Here is a 25484-nt window from a genome sequence, read left to right as displayed (position 1 = left end):
AAATTTCCCAATTAATTTTTTTGACTGTGTACCTACTATATGTATAGCAATATGTTACTAAAATTATTGACGTGAGAGATTTTGTTTCGCACATGATAAAATCTGTATAAATTTTAGAGTTAAATTAGTACTACATAATTTCTTATAAAAGAAAGAAAGATAATAACATGATTTTTTAATTTTAAAGATTAATACTTTTTAATGTTTCAAGTTCCAGCTATAGTATTTTACTGTTATTTTACATAAGCTTCAAAAAGCATACTTATCAAGCCAAGAACATTTTGTAAAAACCTTTTCGTATTAATTTAATCACTATTAATGTGAAATTAACGACTAACGAAGGTCTTACTAGCACTTTTGATGACTCTTTTGGGAATAAGCTCGATGTTTTCGTAGATATATTATAACGTAGAATTTACTTTGTAACAGTAACAGCTCATACTGATAATACAAAACAAGTTATTTATTTATTTACTCTTTATTGTACATAGGGCCGATTTTTCAATGCTTGGTTAAAACTTATTCGTCGAATAATGTATAAAACTACCATTTTAAAAACGTATTCTAATTGTCTGTATTTGACAGTTTACGTGTCATTTTAATATTATCGTGTAATACTTTATTGGACGGATACGTTTTAACCAAGCATTGAAAAATCAGCCCATAATCTTATAAATAAAAGTACAACAAAACCATTCAAAATGTACAAATGGCAGCCTTATGGCTCTAAGCCATCTCTGCCAGTTACACGTATGAGATGTATTATATTTTAAAGTAATTTGGATGCCATTTGACTTTCAGATATACATATTGTATGTTTTATTTTGCTTTTAAATCATTTTCCTTTTAGGGCCGATTTTTCAATGCTTGGATAAAACTTATTCATCCAATAATATTATTACACGATAATATTAAAATGTCACGTAAACTGACAAATACGGGCAATTAGAATACGTTTTTAAAATGGTAGTTTTATACATTATTCGACGAATAAGTTTTATCCAAGCATTGAAAAATCGGCCCTTAGATGAATAAAATAGAAGAGAAGCCAATTTTTGCTTCGCTTCGTCCAGTAAAACGAATGATAAATACAACTGCACGAAATATAAAATTTATATTTTATGTTGAATTCTATACAGCCTAATTTGATAGTTTGTTTATTTCTATGTCCTCACATGTAACCCGCTAAACAGATTCGGATGAAATTTACCCAACTTAACCAGATTCCTACACTTTTAAACCTAATACCTACACTTAATTCATCATCTTAACTTTACCATGAAATAAAAACTTACCTCATTCAAAACAGAACGGGAAAGGGAAGGAAATATTTCTACTAACTCTCTTCTTAATTCGACCCCTGGCGGTTTTGGCCTTTTTCACCTTTGGGTTAAATCTTTTGCAAAGAAAAATAATTCATTTCAACATAAAGAAAGGGGTGTCGAGTTCGTGCGTTTATTTTGGCACTTAATTATAATTTCATAGCTTTACGTTTTAAGTGAGAATATATTATTATTATAATATTATAGATACGTGTGAAATAGCTTTATCTTAGGAATTAAGTCGAATATAAAACAATATTTGTCCGTATTTAAGCAAAAAGGAACCACCCAGCAAAAACGCACTTTCGAGATATTAAAGGATTTACAAAAACATTTGCAGCTCTGTCAGATGAAGTAAAATTAAAATTTATTTTATTTAAATTCATTGATAAATTACTTATTTAAGTATGTGTATATAAATTTGCTCTGAATATTCTTAAACTTTCTAGATAATTAAGAAAATGTGCATGTGGTTCCTTTTAACATTTATCAATTGATAGGTTTTCTCTTATACACAAAGGAACCACATCCCAGGGATTTAATGATATAAATGAAACTATGTATTTATAATATCGTAATTAAAGCTTTAATTAATAAAATATATAAAATAATACTTATATAGGACGTTTATTCGACGTTATCATCAAATTGGATTTCGAAATCCACCGTGTCTAGTCCATCTATGTGGTCTTCTATTGCATCATCACTAATGAGACCGTTATAAAAACTGTGCATCTTGTGGAATGAGATGTAATATGGACTGAATATCGCTAGAAGGTGAAGAAAGCTTCTCCAGAGGCAGCGACGTATAAGGTTCTTCGTTATCTTCTGTAATAAAAAGAAAAAAAAAAAGCTTTAAATCAAAACAATAAAGCCGCGTGGCTTTTATACGTAGGTAGGTATATGGCGACAGCAAAATATTATTAGTTCTTATAAAGCCGTGTCCCTACTAGACGACTAAGTATGTTGTATGTACATGCGCCATGTACAAAAAACTGGCTAAGTGCGAGTCGGACTCGCGCAACGAAGAGTTCCGTACCATTATCTATAAAAACGGCAAAAAAATCACGGCTTATTGTATGGGAGCTTCTTAAATATTTATTAAGCTATTGCATAGCTTCTATCGCGGGCCTTGAGCGCGGGGGCTGAATCGAGAAATTCCGTAACGAAAAAACCTCACTCCGACGGGCTCGGAGGTGTGGCTTGAAGGCATGCTATGCAATAGCTTTACCGCGGCAGTCCCCGAGTGCCACACGTCTTTTTTTATTCTGTTTTTTAGTATTTGTTGTTACAGCGGCATCAGAAATACATCTAAACGTATTTTACCAAAATAGTAGGTAGGTACCTAGATCATCGACAGTTATTTTTAAAACAGGGTTTAGACTTTAGTAGTTTCATCTCACAATGACAGATGAATCGTAACAAAACGACTCTTAATTCGACTCGCCGCGCCTTCGTGAACAACGACATTGTCGTTAAAATACGTAAATCCACAGAGGATTCCTCTTGTACTTACTTAATGAACTATCTTCTTAAAATCACACCACAATCGGGAATGAATCAAAAGTGGATAAAGCGTACCTGCATCTCAGATTCAATAAGTACTTAAATGCATTAAATAAAGCTACTTACCCGTTGTATCTTCATTATTATCTTCGGTGTTCGTCTCCAATGCTTTTCTTACCCATTGCTTGCTTATTTATTTATTACTAAACATTTTCACATTTAATTTTAAAGGTAATTAACAAAAACAATAGAACTTACTTCGCGGAGGAAAAAAACACCGTCACGTATTCGAACTACTTCGCTGAATGTCACCTATATTGACAGATGTTCAACGTTTTACTTTAAAAATTGGAGTTTTGCACTTTGAGCTATTTAAGTAATGAAATACGTTGTTTAAAGATGAGAAGCATTGTAACAAGTCAAGGCATTTGGTTCCATATAGCGATGATGGGTTTCAGAATGTTTTACAATATTTATTTATGCATAATAGAACCGAATGCTTGTGGTTTTATTTTGCAATAAAAAATTACAATTAAATTATGTATTTATTTTACGCATAACCATACCACAGAAACCTGGTTCCATTTTGTGTATTAAAAATAATTGTTATTAATAGAAATATGTGTAATGTATAATGGTACCAAGTAGGTGTGGATCTGTTTTGTATAAAATGACATGATAGTAATATCGTTTATTTGTTTGAACAAAGCAGTCCCGTGGTGCTGTGGTTCGGTTTTGCTTAATATGTAATTATTCGTTGTTGCTGGTGGTTCCTTTCTGCTTTTAGTATACCTTGTTTCCAACGTAAAAATCATGTGGTTCTTGTTTGTATAAGAATTTAGACCACTTTTGGATGAGTATTCTTCAATAAAAGCAAAAAACGAAATTTGTCGAGTGGTTCCATTTTGCATAAATACGGACATTTTGTACAATTAATGCCTCAATTACAGAAAAAGGAATGACATACTGTTATAGGTATAACAACTGCTGCAGCTGGTCTCTCATACTTAACAACGAGTAAAACCGCGGGATAAAACGAGTCTATTGTTATATTAGATTGAAAATTAGCAAATTCTTTACAATATTATTCTCATGACGTTTTGGTTTATAAAAAAAATACGCGTGGCACTCGAGGACTGCCGCGGTAAAGCTATTGCATCGCTGTGCCGGTTGGAGTGGGGGGTGTTAGGTTTTTCTTTACGAAATTTTTACATTCGGTCGCCGCGCTCATAGTCTGAGATAGAAGCTATGCAATAGCTTAATAAAAGAAATAATAAATGTAAAAAAAACACTTACTTATTGCTATTATAATAGCTCTTGGTATTTTGCGGCGGTACGTATCCTTTATTGGCACCAAAAAGCTTTTTCTTCCTGAAATTTTTACAGTTTCTGAAATATCGTCGCTTATATGTATATTATTTTGCGTTACTATGTCATGTTTTCATACAATATTGATTGAATAGGTGGTGGAAGAAAATGTTTCGCCTGTGAGAGAATCTGTATGTTTGCGCTAAAATAATTTATCCATAGTGTAATTAATATATTAGTAGTAAAATATTATTCTTCTCCTCGGAGAGGGAGAGGGAGAGGGAGAGGGAGAGGGAGAGGGAGAGGCAGAGGGAGAGTGAGAGTGGGTGGGAGAGTGAGAGTGAGAGTGAGAGGGAGAGGGAGAGTGAGAGTGAGAGTGAGAGTGAGAGGGAGAGTGAGAGGGAGAGTGAGAGTGAGAGTGAGAGGGAGAGGGAGAGGGAGAGGGAGAGGGAGAGGGAGAGGGAGAGGGAGAGGGAGAGGGAGAGGGAGAGGGAGAGGGAGAGGGAGAGGGAGAGGGAGAGGGAGAGGGAGAGGGAGAGGGAGAGGGAGAGGGAGAGGGAGAGGGAGAGGGAGAGGGAGAGGGAGAGGGAGAGGGAGAGGGAGAGGGAGAGGGAGAGGGAGAGGGAGAGGGAGAGGGAGAGGGAGAGGGAGAGGGAGAGGGAGAGGGAGAGGGGAGGGAGAGGGAGAGTGAGAGTGAGAGTGAGAGTGAGAGTGAGAGGGAGAGGGAGAGGGAGAGGGAGAGGGAGAGGGAGAGGGAGAGGGAGAGGGAGAGGGAGAGGGAGAGGGAGAGGGAGAGGGAGAGGGAGAGGGAGAGGGAGAGGGAGAGGGAGAGGCAGAGGGAGAGGGAGAGGCAGAGGGAGAGGGAGAGATATTCATGCAAAAAAATATATTAACTTTTTATACATTACAAATCTATGTAAGTACCTACATAAATTTTATTTCACATTACAATCCAAAAATATAACGAACCTAAATATCAGGTGATAACAAAATACATCGAAACACATTCCAGATGTACTTTTTACGTCCATATAAATCCGTAGTATAAGTTGAACGTCGCGTCGTGAAACACGGTAAGGCAGGGAATACTTGAAAATCTTAAGCTACACTTAAGTTTGACAAGTTTTAAAGTCCCTCAGTCGCTACAATGCACCCGGTAACAGTGAACATGAGATATAACTTTGTATGTAATAGTGTAATTTTATATATTGTGCATTATAAACTAGCTGTGCTCCGCGATTTCACCCGCAATGCTTCGCTCCTATTGGTCTTAGCGTGACATATCTATACTCCTATAGCCTTCCTCTATAATGGGCTATCACCGAAAGCATTTTTTAAATCGGACCAGTAGTTCCTGAGATTAGCGCGTTCAAACAAAAATCTCTTCAGGTTTATAATATTAGTATGGATAATGTGGGATTCTGTTGTAAATTTATATTATGAAGGTCAAAGGAAATTCACTCTTAATGACGTATGTGATTAAATGACATAGTATCCCTTCAAACGCTATAGTAGAGCCATTTTAATAGGCAACATTTGACAGTTCAACAAAATTCAGCAACGTAACCTCGTAACGACGCCATAGAATAATATGTTATTTCGTTTTGTTAGAACTGCACATTTACTTAACTTTTTTCAAATTCCCATACAAATAATCTCCATGGCAATACTAGTACTTTGACGATAGTGTTCGTGTTCGCGCTCTATACTAAAAGTGTGTGATAAAGATACATTTCAATTACTTATATTTGACACAAATCTAATGCCCCGTCACTTACAACGCGTTCTTAGCGCGCATCAAAGCGTCTCATCATGTTAGCATGATAGGCCCTCATCACAATGGGTAACGTTGGCCCAACAAATGATCGTTTATGTTTGTTGCTATTACCACGTCTATGAATTATCATCTACAATGACGGCCAATCATAGACATTTAGGCCCTCTACACTATTGTGATTGCCTCTACTCGTCCAACGCTGCCCATTGTGAAGTGGATCCATGACGGCATGCTACAGCCTACAGCAGAGAACAAGACAACTCGACGTCACAAAGCGGCGTTAGGTTAGCGCTTTGACCGGGGATTTAGTCCATCGTCCGGTGAGATGAGGCGGCGTGAGACGTGTTCCGCTCACGCCGCCCCATGAGGTCAGAGTTGGCGGGCTCATAAATAGTTTGTGTTGGCTTGGAAACGGGCAGCTGCTGATGGGGTCACGGACGAATTCTACCTATACCCGTGGCCCCGTCGTTGATGCGGCTTGACGGAATACAGTGGGGTTTTGGTCGGTAGGAATCCGACATAACCCACGGCCCTTTCCCCGGAGGCCGTAGGTATCTATGCAAGATTTCCCCACTTAAAAAAAAAAAGAGTTAGCGCTTTGACGCGCGTTTTTAACGCGTTCTATCTGACAAAGCTATAAGTATAGTATCAACGTACTTTTGCGGATAATGTATGGTGACGCCTTTCGGAGTTATTTTCTGCTTACACGGCCCGTTGTTACCGCAGGGACAGCCCTTCACAGGTCTCACTGACGCCGCCGTGTACGCCGGTATTGGCGCTATTCTGTATATTTTTATTTAAATTTAACAAGGTTTATAGCTGATATTTAGAACGTAAAATAATATTTTAAACATGCAGATTTTGCTGTGATTTTATTCGTAAATATTTGTTTAACTTATGTGCCGTATAAAAGCTATCCAAGTTATCCTCTATGTATGTACCTACCAAATTCCATGAAAATCGGTTCAGCAGTTTTTGCGTGAAGGAGTTATACAAACAAACATCATACAATATTAAAACCTTATTTAATACCTACGATAATTAACAATATTTTCATTGTATGCTTATGTGTAATTTTGACTTTAATATGTGTAAAATATAAAATAATACTTACTCCCTCTTTCGGAACAATTTCCATTTTGATTTATTGGTCGCGATGACGTAACGAAGGTTTGATAAACTGAAAAACAAACAAAAAATTATAAGCATTATAAACGCTTCCAGAATTTAAATAGTTACAAGCAATTTTGAATGCATTTTTGGGGAAACCTCAAATTCTGTAACAGGTTTTTCTTAATTTTTAGATAATTTAAAATTATCTGTACCTACTCACGTTGATGCTTTGTACATTGAGATAATAACACATCTATACTAATATTATAAAGCTTAAGAGTTTGTTTGTTTGAACGCGCTAATCTCCTTCGGTGTTAGATAGCCCATTTATCGAGGAAGGCTATAGGCTATATATCATCACGCTAAGACCAACAGGAGCGGAGCAATGCGGGTGAAACCGCGGAGCACAGCTAGTAGATTAAAGATTCGTAAGAATCTTATATGTACTAGAGGATAAAACATTAGAAAATACTAACTATATTCCTATGTGGCTTAGATGTCTTCAGATTAAGTTTCTAGAGGCTAAAAACTAAAAAGTTGAAAGTTTTTCGTATAAATCTCTGGAAGTCAAAGATAAGACGAAGTTGTCTCAAGCCTTATGCGGTATGCCCTTGAGATTGTGTTAAGTTAAAAATTAAGGCCTTGAAAATATATTGTCTATTCGATAAGATCTCTTTAATATTTATGTTTCAGAGGAACACACAATTTTTCAAATCTGAACCGTGGTTCCTGAGATAAGCGCGTTCAAGCAAACAAAAAACGACGAAAAGCCTTAAATGTATACAATTGCAAGAAAATAAGAAAGTAATATTATTTATAGCTTGAGTTTTGATATAGACAAAAGCATTTAAGAGGGAGCCTTATCATTAAAAGCCAATTCTGTCATCCAACTTTCTTAAAGATTGCGTGTAATTTACGCCGAAAAGTGGGTCGTTGAACTTTGAACATTTCATTTTCTAAGTATATATTCCGGGAAGAAGCTACACACAACATTATACTAATAAATTTCTTATAATGTTACTAACTGGAGTACAGCAAATTTCATTATAAATTAATCATCACTACATAATATTATATCACTATCACTACATAGTATAAAACAAAGTCGCTTTCTCTGTCCCTATGTCCCTTTGTATGCTTAAATCTTTAAAACTACGCAATGGATTTTGATTCGGTTTTTTTAATAGAGTTATTCGAGACGCAGGTTTTAGTACCTATAATATAATTTATTTTTGACTAAGCGGGCGATACCGCGGGAATAACACTTGTTGTAGTAATAAAATAAAAAAAATATTATAAACGACTACGAATATAATGAAGGAAGTGTTTACACTACTAGTAACTCAAAAACAATAATCAGGCCATTTTAATTTACCTAATGATTTTTATGAACTGCAAATAAATACCGGAGTCGGGATAAGGTACTTTATTTTATTTTCTTTTACTAATACTAAGTTTCCAACCTTATAACCATCTCTACATAATATTATCTATATATTACCGCAGCGTCAGTTTGTCTGTTGGCGATATACTCAAAAATAGCGTATTTCTGTTTTTACTAAGTACTAAGTTTTAGACAACGCAGGCAAAGCACGTCATGTACCTACAGTTAGTAGTAAATAGTATACGTATATAGGGTTACTTGTAAAACACCAGCAACCTCTCAGGACAAGATAGCTAACATCATAAGTAACAACATTTGTTCTACGACTTTTGGCATAACGCAATAAATTATTTTTAAATGATTTTTTTAAAGTTTTTATTGTACTCTCCTAACATTTGTAAGTCTATGTTCTATTCATTATCGAAAGGACGACGCGACGCCTCCTTTCCCCTCTCGTTCGCTTCTTGTTCACGTAATTTTTGGGATGCGCGTAGAGTTTATACTTAATATTCAAACGGAAAATTAAATTAATATTTTATATTTATTTTTGTATGAAAATAAAATCTAACAAATTATCATAAGTCGTAGAACAAATATTGTTACTTATGATGTTAGCTATCTTGTCCTGCGAGGTTGCTGGTGTTTTACAAGTAACCCTGTATAGTAAAAGCTATTGTAATATAATTATTATTAGGAAAGGAATTTTTAAATAGGCTCCTCACCTGGTGTTACTCGTAGCTTCATCGATTTTTCTCTTTGTCATAATCTCCTTACTATTTATCAAACCCATTTGAAATTTATTAAATTAAGATATAATATATAAAATTAACATTGAAATAAATTCAATGTTAGTATAATATCGAAATCATGGCATTGTTTAAATGTTTTTATTTTACGTTTTTGATTTGGAGATCACATTACGTGTGACATAAGATGTCAGTTTGTTTTCTTTATATTCTTTATAGAAGAGTTTTGATGGCAAAATGTCATAGATAGAAAGGCGGTTGTATCTACTAATATTATAAATCTGAAGAGATTGTTTGTTTGAACGCGCTAATCTCAGGAACTACTGGTTCGATTTGAAAAATTCTTTCAGTGTTAGATAGCCCATTTATCGAGGAAGGCTATATATATCATCACGCTACGACCAACAGGAGTGGAGCAATGCGGGTGAAACCGCGGGGCACAATAAAGTAAAATCACATTAAAATAAACTGTTCATAGTTCCTACTACAATCACCATATCATTATTTATTTTATTAAAGTCGGTACACTTAAACAAACAAAGATTGCAGTAAAACGCCGACCCCGGCACAGATAGAAGTTTTCGTTTTGACGACCTAATTTACTCAGTAACTTTCGGTAAAGTTGATAATTAGTTTTAAATCCCTTCAAATTACTACGAAACGTTTGAAATTGCAGACTTTCGTACAAGTTTTGCGCTTGAAAATCTTGTGCAAAGCTATGTTTTTAGAAATTTCAGGGGAGGTGTCAGAAAGCGCGGCAAACTGTAATTATTGGATGTATTGGTAAATCTTTTGATTACTTCCGTAATATAACTAGCTTGTAATATGTTTAAAAAACATGATTAGGTATTCAATACTAGCGCGCAGCGGTCCGCCCCGGCTTCGCCCGTGGTACCTACATGTTTACGTTTTTTTTTTGTAAGAACCATCCTCGTACTTCAAGGAATAGATTCCGCAGCGCACGCGACAACAGAATTTTTATTAAGTAATTTTTTACACCTTGGGTTACATTATTGCATTTTTGGTAAGGATCTCTAATTTTTTTGAAAATGCAATATAGCCTATGTTGCTCAGTGAAGACGCAGCTTTCTAATGGTGAAAGAATTTTTGAAATCGGTCCAGTAGTGTATGCGTGAAAACCATACATACATAATTACAAACCTTTCCTGTTTATAATATTAGTATAGATTCATTATATTTATGAATGAAACGTTTATTAACAACTTACAGAATTAAAGGTGGTATGTCATATTTTTGTTTAGGATTAAAAAAGAATTTGGCTTTTAGCTCAAAATTATAAACTTTGTAACAATCAGGCAGAACATTTTTATTTCTGGGAAAAAGAATAACGTAAATCATTTGACATCTGTCATAATTTGTGATAAACGCGAGCTACAGCCACCACTATGTAGTAAAACACTAAAAAAGTAAAACTACAATGTTATCTATTTGTGTTATTTTGACAAAGTATAATTAAAATGTGCCAATATTTTATTTGTTTAAAATTTGTATGTTTCTTCATCATACATGTTTCAGTATATAATTTATTAAGTTTTCTAAAGCAGGCGATGCCGCGCGTTGATCTACTAGTTTAAATTTAGCAATTTTTTCTTTATTTTGACAAAATAAAACCAAAAATGAATTTACATTACAAAATTACTCACTCGTTTCTTCGTCGTAAACCTTTATATTCTATTTTCAGTATTATTCATACAATAAAACCCCCAACACACGATAACCTAAAAGCAAGTTATTACATAGTATATAACAATTGACACCGGCATCCGCAATAGGCGTCTCCGTGGCTGCTATGTCACCTGCGCGATGATTGATATCCCGCCTACTATTTTATACTGTGGTGTAAATTATAAGCAATATCTTTGTACAATAAATTTATAGTGAAACTAGCTTTTCGCCCACGGGATTATGAAAAAAATCCTATGGGAATGTGGTGTTACAGCCATGGAAAACGTAGCCTATGCCACTCTCTAGCCGTGTAGGTACTTTCTAGCCTTTTTTGTATTGTGTATATTATTTTTGTGTCCTTAGATACGAAAATAATGTCGTTAAGTCGCTCTCTTGCGACAGGAAGAAATAAACAAGCAAACAAAATTTATAATCATAATATTAGTAACTACTTAGCAAATATTAAGCGGTTCGACTGGGTGAGAGCGTGGCGATCTACAGTACAGGCTTTTGCCTATCGCAGACACCAGTCCTCTCCAATTTATACTATGAAATATTGTGTAACTGTAGTTGTAAGTTTTTTGAGGAAATAAATAAATATTATTTATTTAATTATAATTCACTTCCTACACTTAAAATGAGTAGATATTTTAAAATCATAATCTAATGTTACATTTACATAATATTACAAACTTTCAGTATTAATGATATCTACCACTGCAAAACAATAATTTGTTATGAAGTTGATATTAGTATTAACTAGATCACAAATGATCTTAAAATATGAATCCGCTATAATTATGAAAAAAATTAAAACTTTTCTTATAAGGTAATCGTCTTCCAATAAATATGGATTTAAAATTAATGTTCACAAATAATTAATAATTTCGTAAGAATCATAAAACGCGAATATAAAAATGCTTGCTTGCTGTTACCTGGTAATTTTATACCTAACTGTTTTACGTTCTTTATTTAATAGAGCTATTCAAATTTATGAAATTAAAAAATGGGAATATTCATTTGATTGTATTTATGGCTACTGTTAATTTTGTTGTGCAAATAAACGTTTTATTTACCTACTGCTTGTGCCGCGGTTTCATTCGTGGTCTAAGCAATTTCATCTCTTAATTCAACCTTTTAGGGGCTGATTTTTGATAATTAAAGCGACTAATAGGAACCAGATAATGTGCAAAAGACATATGGATTAGTCTGCTATAGAACATTTTTAACAGTGTAAACATTAAAACAATCTTACTTTTTAACTGCGTATCTTTTCTGACTGTCAATAGGGAAGCGCTTGACCACAATCTCGCCTGATCTTATGCTAAGTATCTCTTACTGTATGAAACTTTACAGTCATGTATGTACCTATGTACATACATCAGAATAACACATGAGCTACAGTAATATATTCTATTTCATATAATATATATTATCTTGCAAAGACTGAAATGAATCCAATCGTGTTTCGATTCTAGCATTAACTGTAAACATAATAAATATTGTCTTTATTTTGTCACGACTTAGGGACTCAAATTATGTAACAAAAAAAGACGTGTGGCACTCGGGGACTGCCGCGGTAAAGCTATTGCATAGCATGCCTTCAAGCCACACCTCCGCGCCCGTTGGAGTGGGGAGCGTGAGGTTTTTTCGTTACGGAATTTCTGGATTCGGTCCCCGCGCTCAAGGCCCGCGATAGAAGCTATGCAATAGCTTAAAATTAAATAATAAAATAATAGGATAGATAATTGATCAATTGGTAAACTATATACAAAAGTCTAAAGCAAACCAAACTACATACATAATTTAAATCACATAATATATAACTACAGATTACTAAATACATATTTACAAATATAACTAAGAAAGCATACACAATTTTACAAAACTCTTTTATACTAATAATCATAATTTTAATACATACCTAATCGCTACAGCCTTTACCTTGATATATCTCATTATTGAGGTGTCACCGTTTGAGATGGATTAAATTACGTAAAGAAAGTTCATACAACAATATTTCATAGCCTTTGACTTTTTATTATCAAATTAATTGATAACCGAGTTATTTATAGCTTAAATTTTTCATAGTTGAGACTTGTTCAAAGTTTAGTGTTTGTTCAAACGAAATCGTATTAAATTAGTAGATACAATAATTTTAATAACGTGATTTATAAATCTTTAATAATATTATGAAGCTGAAGAGTTTGTTTGCTTGAACGCGCTCATCTCAGGAACAACGGGTCAGATTTGAACGTTTTTTCAGTGTTAGAGAGCTTATTTGTAGAAAAGGCTTTAGGTTGTTACGAATAACGAAAAACAGAATTGTTAACTGTATTAACAAAAGATAATAACACCACAGAACCTTCAAAATAGCTTTATTTAAAGTTAAAATTCTATTTGATAAAACAATTGAACAAAGTTAACGATAATTTGCGAAGAAATCTTTAATTGTGACACTTTTATCAACAATTTGTAAAGTATTGTAAAAGTTAAAGGGACGGAGAAGGGATGACAGTTTAGAAAAATCCCAATTAGAAGACGTGAATAAGCCTTTTGCGTTTGGACGCTTTCAACAGTACCGGCACCGCGAACGCTCGCGGCGTTCACCGAACGTTTTGTATGAAAAAAGAGGATCGTCCGTGCGCCGTACCACAGAATATATGTATAATAGTACAACTAGAAAAAAAAAATTTGCAGATTTGCGGTATGGCGACCATTTGGAATCGTCCGAAAAGTATGGCATGGCGATTTTCGTAAATGGCTGCACGACGATGGTTACCTGTGCAAAAGGTAGCCTGGTACAAATGGTTGAATTGTTTTTTTTTAATCAACACATTCGCGTCGGTATGGCGGGCTGTAAGTCACACCGGAAAAGTATGGCATGACACTACCGCCTACTTCTTTTTTATGGGCTATCGGTAAATTCTAAAATTTTCGTTTGACTTTCGCTATTTTTCCGACGAGTTCGACTAACGCCCACGCGACTAAGCCACCGGTACCAGCGTTCACACCATCATTTTTCTTTTTGTCATTGCGTACTAAGACCCCTGTAGAACCGCCATCCTGTTACAAATGACTCGAAATTTTGTGTCAATATCTCCCGGCCTAGCAGCTGTCCGACACGAAACGCTAAATTGAAAGCGCCTTAAGGGCTTTTAATTTTTAGATAATCGTTAAAATACGTTGAGTTGCCATTTTTTTAATTTTATAATCGTTCTTTAATTGTTAGATGAAAATGTTAATTCATCACTTTTATCGCGAAAAATTAAGGAAATTTTTGGGTTTAAGTATGTTTGTTTTTCCAATCTATCTTCTTAATGATTGAACTGATTTTCTGATTTTAATAAAAAAAAAACTCTTATAACTAATGTTGGACTGTACTTCGAAAGTTAGGTTAGGTACGTACTGAAAGTAAGTTGCAGGGCGTGGAAAAACGAAATCAATGACGTCACGCTCAAAATATACTTTATCTCATATAAAATATTCAAATAGCTGTTAAATTTTTGAAGTGAAACTTCTTTATCGGGGGTGGACAAAAATTTTGTGTAACATTTTTGCGTTACGTTACGCCGCGCGCGTGACATTTTTGCGTTACGCCGTACTCGTGACTATATACATGTTATATTAAAGTGATCAGCAAAATCAAAGGGTTTGTTTTAATTCTAATTCCAGTGAATTTATAAAAAAGTAAATAAGTAATTTGACTATATACATGTTATATTAAAGTGATCAGCAAAATCAAAGGGTTTGTTTTAATTCTAATTCCAGTGAATTTATAAAAATTAAATAAGTAATTACATCTATTTTTCTAATACTTAGGTGTAATAATGGTATTTATTTTTCTAAGTTATTTATGATTAACCTCACTTTTTGATTGTATTTTTCAATACACTAACACGTGGGTGGAATTATGGTATCTATTTAATTTAATAATTTATATAATATAATATATATAATTATATTATTTATATATTATATATATATTATATATATATTTATAAATTATTTATATAATTATAATATAATATATAATTTATAATTTAATTGTGGTATTTATTTTTCTAAAATTGTATTTAAAGTTAACCTCAGTTTTTGATTGAATTTTTTAAAACATTAATAAATCTATGACTCACGTTAACACGTGTTTGCTTGATTGGTGTTCATATATGATTTTGTGAATTCAATATTTATAAGAATAAACCTCAAACTCTTTATGTCCAATCAAAATATGCATGTGCTTTGTTTCTAAGAATTACAAAAGACCCTAAACTTTGATTACTTTTACGATAATAGCCATTGACTATTATACTGTGCCAGATGTGGATACAGTTACCTATTCAAATTGTTTACAATACAGCTGAGCCGGTCGTTCTACAGATATAATTCTCGAAAAATATTAACCAAATGTGGTCGCTTAATGCGGTATGTCGTAGTAAACAATGCCGTAAAAACCAATGTTTTCGATAAGGCGGTCATATAACATTCAGCAAGGACCTTTCATTTTGGTCAATTTAACCGGTATGTTGTTATAAACGATGTCGCCATAAACGGTTTTGACTGTATTTAAATAGGTAGCGAGGAGCGAAGCGACGAGCGTGTTAGACTAACGTATTTCTGTAATATTGTATACAAGCTGTGCCGCGCGGTTTCACCCGCGTGGCTATTCTCCTGTTGGTCTTAGTTACGAAGTAACTATTCTCTAATCTGTGGTCTTAGCGTGATAATATATAGCCTATATTACTCGTGGATAATGTAGCTTTCGAATGGTGAAAGAATTTTTAAAATCGGTCCAGTAGTTTATGAGCCTATTCATTACAATCAATCAAACAAACAAACAAACAAAGTTTTCCTCTTTATAATATTAGTGTAGATAGTAAATTATTTTTTGAAAAATAAGGTCATAAAGAAGTTTCACTTCTTACGTGTGTACTCTAGTACACGCACACATTTTTTTTTTACACAAACATTATACAAATATAACTTGCATACACGGGTACACGTGCATCTGTGTGCGTGAAGAATTAATAAAAACAAAATACTGCATAATTATATATGTATGTTTATCAGCCATCTGGTTTCCATAACACAAGCGAAAGCTTAGTATGGGATCAGATTGTGCCGTGTGTGAAAATTGTCCTGAAATATTTATTTATTTATTTATCTGCTTGGTTCAAGCATAGTACGTATATTAATTATTATAAAGAGTATGTATGGCATGTACTTACGTAATTTGAGTGAGATTCCATGGTTCTACAAAACTGCAGGGGACGAGGAGTGCTACTATATGAAATTATGTATTCGTTGCAACTATAAACATTACAATACTACGCGTGTAGTTAAAATAAACCAGCGACAATCTTTCCCAATGACGGACAATCGCAGACTGACATGCGTGTGGACATGCGTGCCCGCGTTCACGACCGCAACTTTCACTTTCTGCAAGATGTGGGTAGTTGAACAATAATAAATGTTTATTTCAAAGTCACCTTCGTATAATATATTGATATTGTATATAATATTGATATTGAAGTATACGTGACCTGTAGTTGCAGTTGTTTAAATTATTGGAAAAGAGAATTAGTAAGTACAATTTTTGTCTTTTGTTTGAAAATAAATTATAGGTGCAAAATCGCTTATGATATTAATTTGTAAATTAAATAATAAATACAGTTCTGAGTTACTTTTTCTATAGTGTTCATGTTTCATTTGTTGAATGCTTACAAGTAATGTTATACGTATCTTGTTTTATCATGATAGTTCATATAATTTTGTACTTAAAAGAAATCCCGCTAATCTCAAAATAAATTTATATTAATAGTTTGTATGGATCGAAAATCGACAGAACATATTTTTTTGAGTGCATAATTTTTTTAAGATAATTTGTTATTTTAAATACATTTTGTTCCTAGCCAGGCTTGCAACTAAATAAATAAAACAACAATTTTAAATGTTTAGAACAGCATCCTTTGGAAAAGTAATAGTTGGTGAATTGATTCGACAGAAACGAATTGAAAACGTCGCGAAAACACTTTGTAGAATTTTTTACTTTACATTTCCTCAGTTTGTTCGGAGATTTATTTTGTACAAGACGTACAAATAAAATGCGACGCCATTTTAGATGTAAGGCAATAATGAAACGACATCGCGGGAAATGGACTTTAAGAAATGATGACGTTAGATGTTACGACTATAATGTATTGCAATTTTGTTAATTATTTCAATGACTATAATATTAGAACAGAAAAGAGTGGAAGGGAATGGAGGAGGCCTTTGCCAAATTAGGTCAAACAGACCAATCTGCCGATGTCGACTCATCAGAGTCTTAATTAAGTTTTTATATGCACATATTGTTTACCATTGTTGTGTCTGATTAAGGTTTAACGACTATCATTATCAGCAGATTATATTATAAGTAATAAAACATATATTATATTATGGATAATAATATGTAGATAAATAATTGAGAATTATTTGTGAACACTCGTCATGTTTCGAATCCCCCAAATTTTTAACAAAACCTAGAAGATTTCAAAAGAAATTTACTTTTACAATAGAACACCATATATTGTTTTATTTTAATATCAGAGTTTCAGATATAAGTAGAACACAGCATACAAATATAAAAACGTTCGCGTCTATTCAATAAATAGTAACAGTTTTGAACGTCCCATTTTCTTTGTGCTTTAGTACTTTTCTTTGCAAATATAGGTCGAGTTAAGCAGAAACAAAAGCCGTTTAAAATATACCATAGATAAGAATATCACTGCCTTTAAAAGCGCCTGTAAAGTTACATTTTACAACAGTACTTGCATTAAAGTAATTATTTCAACGTAAAGTAAGGTTTCTATTCACACATTTACTTGGAGTGCGGTATCCGAACAATATACCGTAAATATGGTGGATAGAGATTCTCTAAGTATACCGGGTAGGGGAACAAAGCTTCTTAATTTTGTGGGACATTTTAACTTAAAAATTTTACACAAAAAGTTCTCGAAGTAATTAAAGAAAGCTTAGAAATATGTTGATGTCGTCAAATATTTGTGAGACACTCGTTAGTTTAGAAAAAAGAGCGTGTGATCCGAGCACACATATCAGAAGTGCAACTTCTTTGACAAGATTCAAAGATACCAAAATCGTCGCCTTACTCCATGACGTTTAGGTATTGCTATGACGCGACTTGAAAAACTTGAAAAACTCTCAACGCGCAAGTTTCACTTCAAAGAAAATATATTCAAGAGTGATGTAATGAAGTTCTGCCTCCTTCTTAAGTCTTTCTCTTCCGACTCTTTTTGAAATTGGTCCTGCTGTTGTCAACTGTACTAATACATAGCTTATTACGTGTATTAAATAGACACTAATAGATGTAAATTGTATACATGTGCATTTCAATGTATGAAGCCTATTCTAACGAAAATTCAGTATGTCATCTGGTTGATTTGAACGAGGTTTCGCCTTTCATATGAGGTCGTTTGAACATGAGGATGGCGATTAGTTCTATACGAAATATATACCAAATACTCTCTAAAATTACATACAAATAACTGTCAAATTTCGTATTATACACAGCCACTACGCAGATGTAACTCTAATACAAATGCAACTGCGTGAAGCCTATTCAAACTAAAATACAGCATCGTCGTAGTTTGCTATGTATAGCTTCTCAACCTGGCTTCACCCAAGTTGACCTTTTTTGTACATTCAATTTTTTTTAAAGGCTATTAGGTATCTCAATCCAAGTGGAGACAAATCGTACAAATAATTATTTCAATCCATTCAGTCGTTCTTTAGTTATAAGTGGTGTAAAAAACACTATATACTATCTTTTGTATATAATATATAAATTGTTATTTTTACTAATTATTGGATGTTGTACAGCGGAAAATGATGTGCGCTGTCATTTTCCTCAGCTGAGGCACGTATTCTTAAACCGAGCTTCGTGCAGCAATTACTTCGCGGGCTGCTCGCTCTGTAGAGACCCATCTATAATATAATCATAATAAACAATAGCGTGTATGCCGAGCACACGTGTCAGAAGTGAAACTTCTTTGGAAAGATTCAAAGATACCAAAATCGTTGATTTACTCCATGACGTGACGGTATTGCCGGTATTGCATTTTCACTTCAAATAATTCTTTCGTTCTTTATAAATGTTTATAAAATCCGCGTTATTACCAACCCATGGTCACCCTCACACGAGTATCTTTTATCCACGAAGTGGCCTCAAGTGATCGCACTTTGTCTTTTGTGTACGGCTCTCGCAACGGTAACAAAGACAATTTTATTTTAACACCATTACCCTGAATCTGCTCACTAAATAATCACTTACATATTCTTTGTTATTTCTTGGAATAAACTCGTTAGGTTACTAAGGAAAGAAAACATAAAGATTTGATTCTTTTTTCTTTTGAGTGTTTTAAATTGGACTAATACATTTATTGTAATAACAGTTGCAGTGGTATGTATCAAATAATATTACCTACTATTTATTATATTAAAGTCAAGGTCCTTATTACAACATATTATTATAAACTTTTTTTATATTAACCGTATATATTACATATTTCACACATTTAGTTTTAATATGAGACATGACATATGAGTAGAATTTAAAAATTATACCCGTATTGAAATATAGTCATGAAAGAACACAAACAATATCTCAAATTACATAGATAACACCCATATAGTAACATTTTTGTTTACAATAAATATGGAACATCCGATTTTGTCCAAAATGCCTATATGAGATACAGGATATTCCCAATGAATTTCAGTTCTTAGTAGCAATAACTTTTATTAAAATATATATTTATTTTAAAAGTTAGAAAATATTTTATAGTCTGTACTTCCAGGAATTTAGTTAATCATTTTGCTACAAATCACCTATAGGCATTTTTATATCCTAACATCGCTAACATTTTATATCAAGAAAAGGATTCTTTAAAAAATCTCAACTCAGTATACCCTCGTTAATCCATACTAATATTATAAATGCGAAAGTAACTCTGTCTGTCTGTCTGTTTCTCAATCACGCCTTAACTACTGAACCAATTGGCATGAGATTTGGTATAGAGATATTTTGATACCCGAGAAAGGACATAGGATAGGTTTTATCCCGGAAATCCTACGGGAATGGGTTTTTCTTTGAAAACGCGGGCGAAGCCGGGGCGGGCCGCTAGTGTTTCATAAAAAATTAAAAACAGAGTTGCAAATATGCTACGCAAGGGTTACGGCGTAGCGCATGAATGTTGTATTCTACGCGATTTGCTACTCCGTATCAAATTAATAATATAGCCTTCTACGACGAGGATAATTATGTATTAAAGCTTCATATTGAAATGTAAATCCTTACATCTATCCTTGTATTTATATATACATATTAAAAATGTGAAAGTGTGTTTGTTTCACATTTATAATATGTATATATTCGGTGTCTGGACGGTGTTTGTAGGCTATAGAGAGAGCCTATATCACTCCGGAAAGAAAAAAAGACGTGTGGCACTCGGGGACTGCCGCGGTAAAGCTATTGCATATCATGCCTTCAAGCCACACCTCCGCGTCCGTCGGAGTGGGGAGCGTGAGGTTTTTCGTTACGCAATTTCTGGATTTGTTCCCCGCGCTCAAGGCCCGCGATAGAAGCTATGCAATAGCTTAAAAATTTTAAACAAAGTTTCAAAAATACCAAGATTTGTTATTCATCGCTTGAGCTAGTAATTTCTGTAGTATTTACAGGAAACTCTGTATTATATGAAAACTAGCTTTCCTACCGCGACTTTGCCCATTTTATCTAAAACTTAAAAAAATATATACTCGATAACTATTCTTTCTATTAAAAAACCGCATCACAATCCATTGCGTAGTTTTAAATATCTAAGCATACATAGGGACAGACAGACAGGGGCAAGAGACTTTGTTTTATACTATGTTGTAATAACAATAAATTAAATATATAATACTTAAATGCACATCAATATCTCACAGTTAAGATCAATAGAAATAAGATCTTTTAAGAAGATAAGAAAATGCTGTTCAGTTAATGGCATTAGTTAATTTACCTTCGATTGATTTGCTACGTGAATGAAACTTTATCGAAAGTTGGAAAACTGAGCAATATATCAAATTAAATATACCTATATTGATTCATAGAAAAACTATACATAATATATTTTTTGTGTAGGTATTACTATAATTCTGAAGAATTTGATTTGAATTTAATAAATGAAAATATACACACATACATAAATTGTTGTACTGTAATGTACATGCCGCCGTTGACCGCCTCCTCGGTACAGTGGTTGACGCGTGAGCGTAGAACCGAGGGGTCCTGGGTTCGATTCCCGGTGGAGACGAAAAAAAAAATGTCTCGGTCTGGCAGGACACAGAAGGCTGATCACCTATTTGTCCCTAAAGAAAAATCGATCAGTGAAACAGATGTACTATGAATAATGCATCTGCCCCCTACCCCACTACACACGGGGACACGGGACTTCACTTTAATGTACATGCCAAAAAAATAAAGGTATGAGTAGAAAAATATGTATTTTTAACAGTACCTTCGTAGCTAGTTTTAAATGTGTAGTGTAAAATGCACTTTCTAAAAAAACTATAATGAAATATATACCGATAATCTATAAAGTGATCTTTTGATTTATTACATCATATTATCAAGTTCAAATACCAAATGATAAATTAATTTACCTAAAATTACATTTTACCTGGGATCATATTTTCACATTTAGGTTTCATTTCGCGGAATTCCTGTACCGAGTTAGAATACCAGGAAAATTTAATTATACTCCGACGTTTTAGAACGTATTATAACTAATAGGTACGCAAAAGCGTGATTCCATAAAGTTTTTAAGCTATTGCATAGCTTCTATCGCGGACCTTGAGCGCGGGGACCGAATCAAGAAATTGGGTAACGAAAAACCTCACGCTCCCCACTCCGATGGGCACGGAGGTGTGGCTTGAAGGCATAGCATGCAATAGCTTTACCGCGGCAGTCCCCGAGTGACACACGTATTTTTTTTAATGGTAATTATTGTATAAATCCACAGAAGCTTATTATGTTATTAAACTCTGAAATAATAGTCAATTTCTATAAAATATTAATATGATACGTACATTATAAATTACTAGCTGCGCCCCGCGGTTTCACCCGCGTTGCTCCGCTCCTGTTGGTCTTAACGTGATGATATTATAATACATAAAGCCTTCCTTGATAAATGGGCTATCTAACACTGAAATAATTTTTCAAATGGGACCAGTAGTTCAAACAAACAAACTCTTCAGCTTTGAAACACTGCAGCAGTTGAAGAATAACTATAATCCTTTTATGCGTCAGTCGTAATAATATATTTTCCTATCACTACATAATATAAAACAAAGTCACTTTCTCTATCCCTATGTCCCTATGTATGCTTAAATCTTTAAAACTACGCAACGGATTTTGATGCGGTTTTTTTAATAGAGTGATTCAAGAGGAAGGTTTTAGTATATAATTTATTATGTTTCAGACAAAGTGGGCGAAGCCGCGGGCGGAAAGCTAGTTAGTTTATATAAAATCCATTAAAAAAATGTAACATTTTGTCCAATATTATGGAATTTACATTAATAGAATTACACACATTATATTAATAGAATTAATTGACACCTAATCGTCAATTTATTAATAACGTGTAAACAATTTATATAAACAAAGTGTATTGTACTGATTATTATCAATAATTATTACACGCAAAATATATTTGACAAACGAAATTGTGTTTCAAATGAAAATGGGGTAATTATTTCATTTCAGAACGTTAATAACTGCTCACCTGTCTCATTAATTTGACAGACATAAATTTGACTCATTAATTCTGACTTTGCGCTAAATTATTATATTTTTTATGACTCCTAAATACATATATTTTGTGTATAGTATGGTAAGGTTCGCCAGTTTATGTTTTACAATGGATCAAAGTATAAATATGTATGTTTCTTTTTATGACTAGACTGTGTAGTGAATAGTATAAAACGAAGTCACTTTCTCTGTCCCTATGTCCCTTTGTATGCTTAAATCCGTAAAACTACGCAACGGATTTTGATGCGTTTTTGACGTGACAACGTCTTATAATTTGATAGAGCCGGCTGCACGTACGAAAAAACATGACTCATGCTGCGTTACCTCGCTCTGAGGCGTTCCCTATGTGGCTTGAAGTGCGAGCGAGAGCGCGGAACGAGCGACAAAGAAGCGCAATCGGACGTTGTCACGTTCAACTATCGTCAGTAAACCGACTTTACAGACAACCAATTTTTTTTTAATAGATATAGTGATTCAAGAGGAAAGGTTTAGTATATAATTTATTAAGTTTTAGAAAAAGCGGGCGAAGCTTAGTTTGTGCTTAAGGCTGGGCTTAGTGAATCCCCATCTCATGTATCGTAGGTATAGGAGAATCAACACACAAAAATCCAGGTCTGGTCAAATACATACAGGTAGCTTTGCGCTAGATCTCTAACTACTACTATTATTATAAATGCGAAAGTATTCCTGTCTGTCAGTCTCTTCTTCACCTCTAAACCATAAAATATGGTAAATAAAATATGGTACAAATATAGTTTGAGATTTGAGTAAACGTATGGTAGGTCTTATCCATAGGAATCAGACTTTGAATTTGCGAACAAAGCCGTGGCAGTAAGATCTAATACAGTTTTTGAGCTAATAGCACTTTCAGTCCGGGATCCATCGCCCATTTTTGCAAGTGATTACTATCAAGCAAATTTTTCGTGAGTAGCTTTATTTTGATGAGATGCCCAATAATTTCATGTACGAAACTCTCGATTGTGGTACCTAGCTACCAGAGGAAACAAGGATAAAATATTTTGATTTGATGGTTCTCAAATATTAATTACTAACTGAATGTTTTTTTTTTGTTCAATCTCAAGATAATTATCTAAATTATTCGAAAAAATATTTATCCTACAAAATCTATGGTTTGATCAAAGAGTCCCCCTTTCCAATGTGTATCGATAACGAAGTCATCATAAATGATTACTAACCAGCAGATTTTTTTATTTTCACTTATTTAATACTTATATATAATTCAACAGACATAATTGTCCTACAAATTGCGTAATAAATATTTGAGAACCGTCAAATCAAAAATTTTTATTCTTGTTACATCTGTAAGCTACCACAATCGAGAGTTTCGTTCATGAAATTATTGGGCATCTCATCAAAATAAAGCTACTCACGAAAAATTAGCTTGATAGTAATCACTTGAAAAAATGGGCGATGGATCCCGGACTATTTACAATTAATGATAAAATGTCAATTTAGAAGTGAAACTGATATCAAAACACTATATTTCATTACATAATAAGTTGTATGTAATAAATAAATACAATACAGAAGCCTCCATTCCTCTATAACAGCACAGATAAGCAAATATTTTAAATAAACACGTAAAAATATTTAAACTTATTTACAGATTCGCAACTGCATTGCACCTATTCGCAACATCTGATAACATTCAAAAATACGAACCGATTTAAAATTATATCGATAAAACAAAAAATATCGCCGCACTTTACACATTACTTAATGTTAAACAAACATCGAATACTGGGCTTTTTTGTTCGATATTTGCTCGATGTAATTTCCTGTGTATTCGATACATAAATATCGATTGTATCGAGTAATTGAATTACCCATCTGCCATATGCTATCCGATTATGAAACCAATTTCTGTGTTCCTTGCAGACCTTTTTGCAATTTAACGATTATTGAAGCTTAGACTTTTGCTAGAAAATACATCGTGTTATTTTTATTTAAATTTTTTTAACCGACTTCAAAAAAAGGAGGAGTTTATCAATGGTATATTTTGTTTCTTACATGTTACTAATCTAACTTATTTATTGGTATTTTATATCACTTCAATTTCTATACTAGCTGCGCTCCGCGGTTTCACCTGCGTGGCTCCGCTTCTGTTGGTGACGCGTCTTAGCGTGATGATAATATACGTATATAGTCTATAGCCTTCCTCGATAAATGGACTATCCAACACCGAAATAATTTTTCAAATCGGAAAGTAGTTCTTGAGATTAGCGCATACAAACAAACAAACTCTTCAATTTTATAATAATTGTATAGATTTATGACATAATACGGGATCACGAAAATGTAAAATACTAATCCTATTTTCAAGACACGAGACACACAACACCATACACTTTTTTATGCCACTTACACTGCCGTCGCAAGAAAAAAGGGCACAACTAAAATTTTTTGAAAAATTGAGTTATATACATATTTGGAATCAGGAAAAAAAGGCGCATCTGCTCAATTTTTTGTAGAATTTTATGTCCAAGGAATCCAGAGATAAAAATTTATAAAAAGGCACAAATGACACAAATATTTTCGTTGTATCTAATTTAAAAGGCACATTTACTTGCCATTACAATGAAAGGCACATGTTTATACGTAGATGTGACTTTACTTCATACAGATTTTTATTAAAAATTACTTTCAAAAGGCACATCTACAACATAACACAAAGAAAAGGCTGAAATGCCAGATGTGCCCTGTCTACTTAATAAAAGATCCTTGCATGTTACAATTAATTAACGTATAAAGGCACAAATAACGAGTTGTGCCT

The 25484-nt window shown here is 33.5% G+C and overlaps 4 protein-coding genes and 1 long non-coding RNA gene across 5 annotated transcripts in view; 1 reads left to right on the top strand and 4 right to left on the bottom strand.

Annotated features, from left to right (window-relative positions):
* igl (IQ calmodulin-binding domain containing protein igloo) overlaps positions 1-25484 on the bottom strand; it is a 547908-nt gene that overhangs the window by 77148 nt on the left and 445276 nt on the right. The window lies entirely within an intron of this gene.
* LOC149476545 (uncharacterized) overlaps positions 1-25484 on the top strand; it is a 201854-nt gene that overhangs the window by 17003 nt on the left and 159367 nt on the right. The window lies entirely within an intron of this gene.
* Positions 1-25484, bottom strand: part of LOC149476548 (uncharacterized) — a 328274-nt gene that overhangs the window by 298465 nt on the left and 4325 nt on the right. The window lies entirely within an intron of this gene.
* Positions 1297-9200, bottom strand: LOC149476549 (uncharacterized). The gene is made up of 5 exons (XM_089711821.1): positions 9133-9200; positions 7028-7093; positions 6571-6696; positions 4125-4199; positions 1297-1402 (listed from the first exon to the last, which is right to left on the bottom strand). Exons 1-5 carry the CDS (start codon positions 9198-9200, stop codon positions 1297-1299), a joined length of 441 nt encoding a protein of 146 aa, XP_089567947.1.
* LOC149476550 (uncharacterized) lies at positions 1636-3155 on the bottom strand. Its single transcript, XR_016317804.1, has 2 exons — positions 2955-3155; positions 1636-2150 (listed from the first exon to the last, which is right to left on the bottom strand). It is a non-coding gene; the product is annotated as an uncharacterized LOC149476550 (long non-coding RNA).

The sequence above is a fragment of the Colias philodice genome, chromosome 27 (genome assembly GCF_061535455.1).
Source record: "Colias philodice isolate Cphi_HAF_F1 chromosome 27, ilColPhil1 Martin Lab GWU primary, whole genome shotgun sequence".
NCBI lineage: Eukaryota > Metazoa > Arthropoda > Insecta > Lepidoptera > Pieridae > Colias > Colias philodice.
Note: the sequence above shows the minus strand (reverse complement) of the source record. Positions and strands in the feature narration are given on the sequence as shown.

Bases quoted from the DNA above. Each gene is read 5' to 3' on its own strand.
- LOC149476549 (XM_089711821.1), bottom strand. From the start codon at position 9,200: ATGGGTTTGATAAATAGTAAGGAGATTATGACAAAGAGAAAAATCGAT. The intron at 6,697-7,027 runs GTAAGTATTATT...AAAAATATACAG, and splicing joins AAATTGTTCCGAAAGAGGGA to AATAGCGCCAATACCGGCGT. The intron at 1,403-4,124 runs GTAAGTGTTTTT...TATTTTTCTTTG, and splicing joins AGCTATTATAATAGCAATAA to CAAAAGATTTAACCCAAAGG.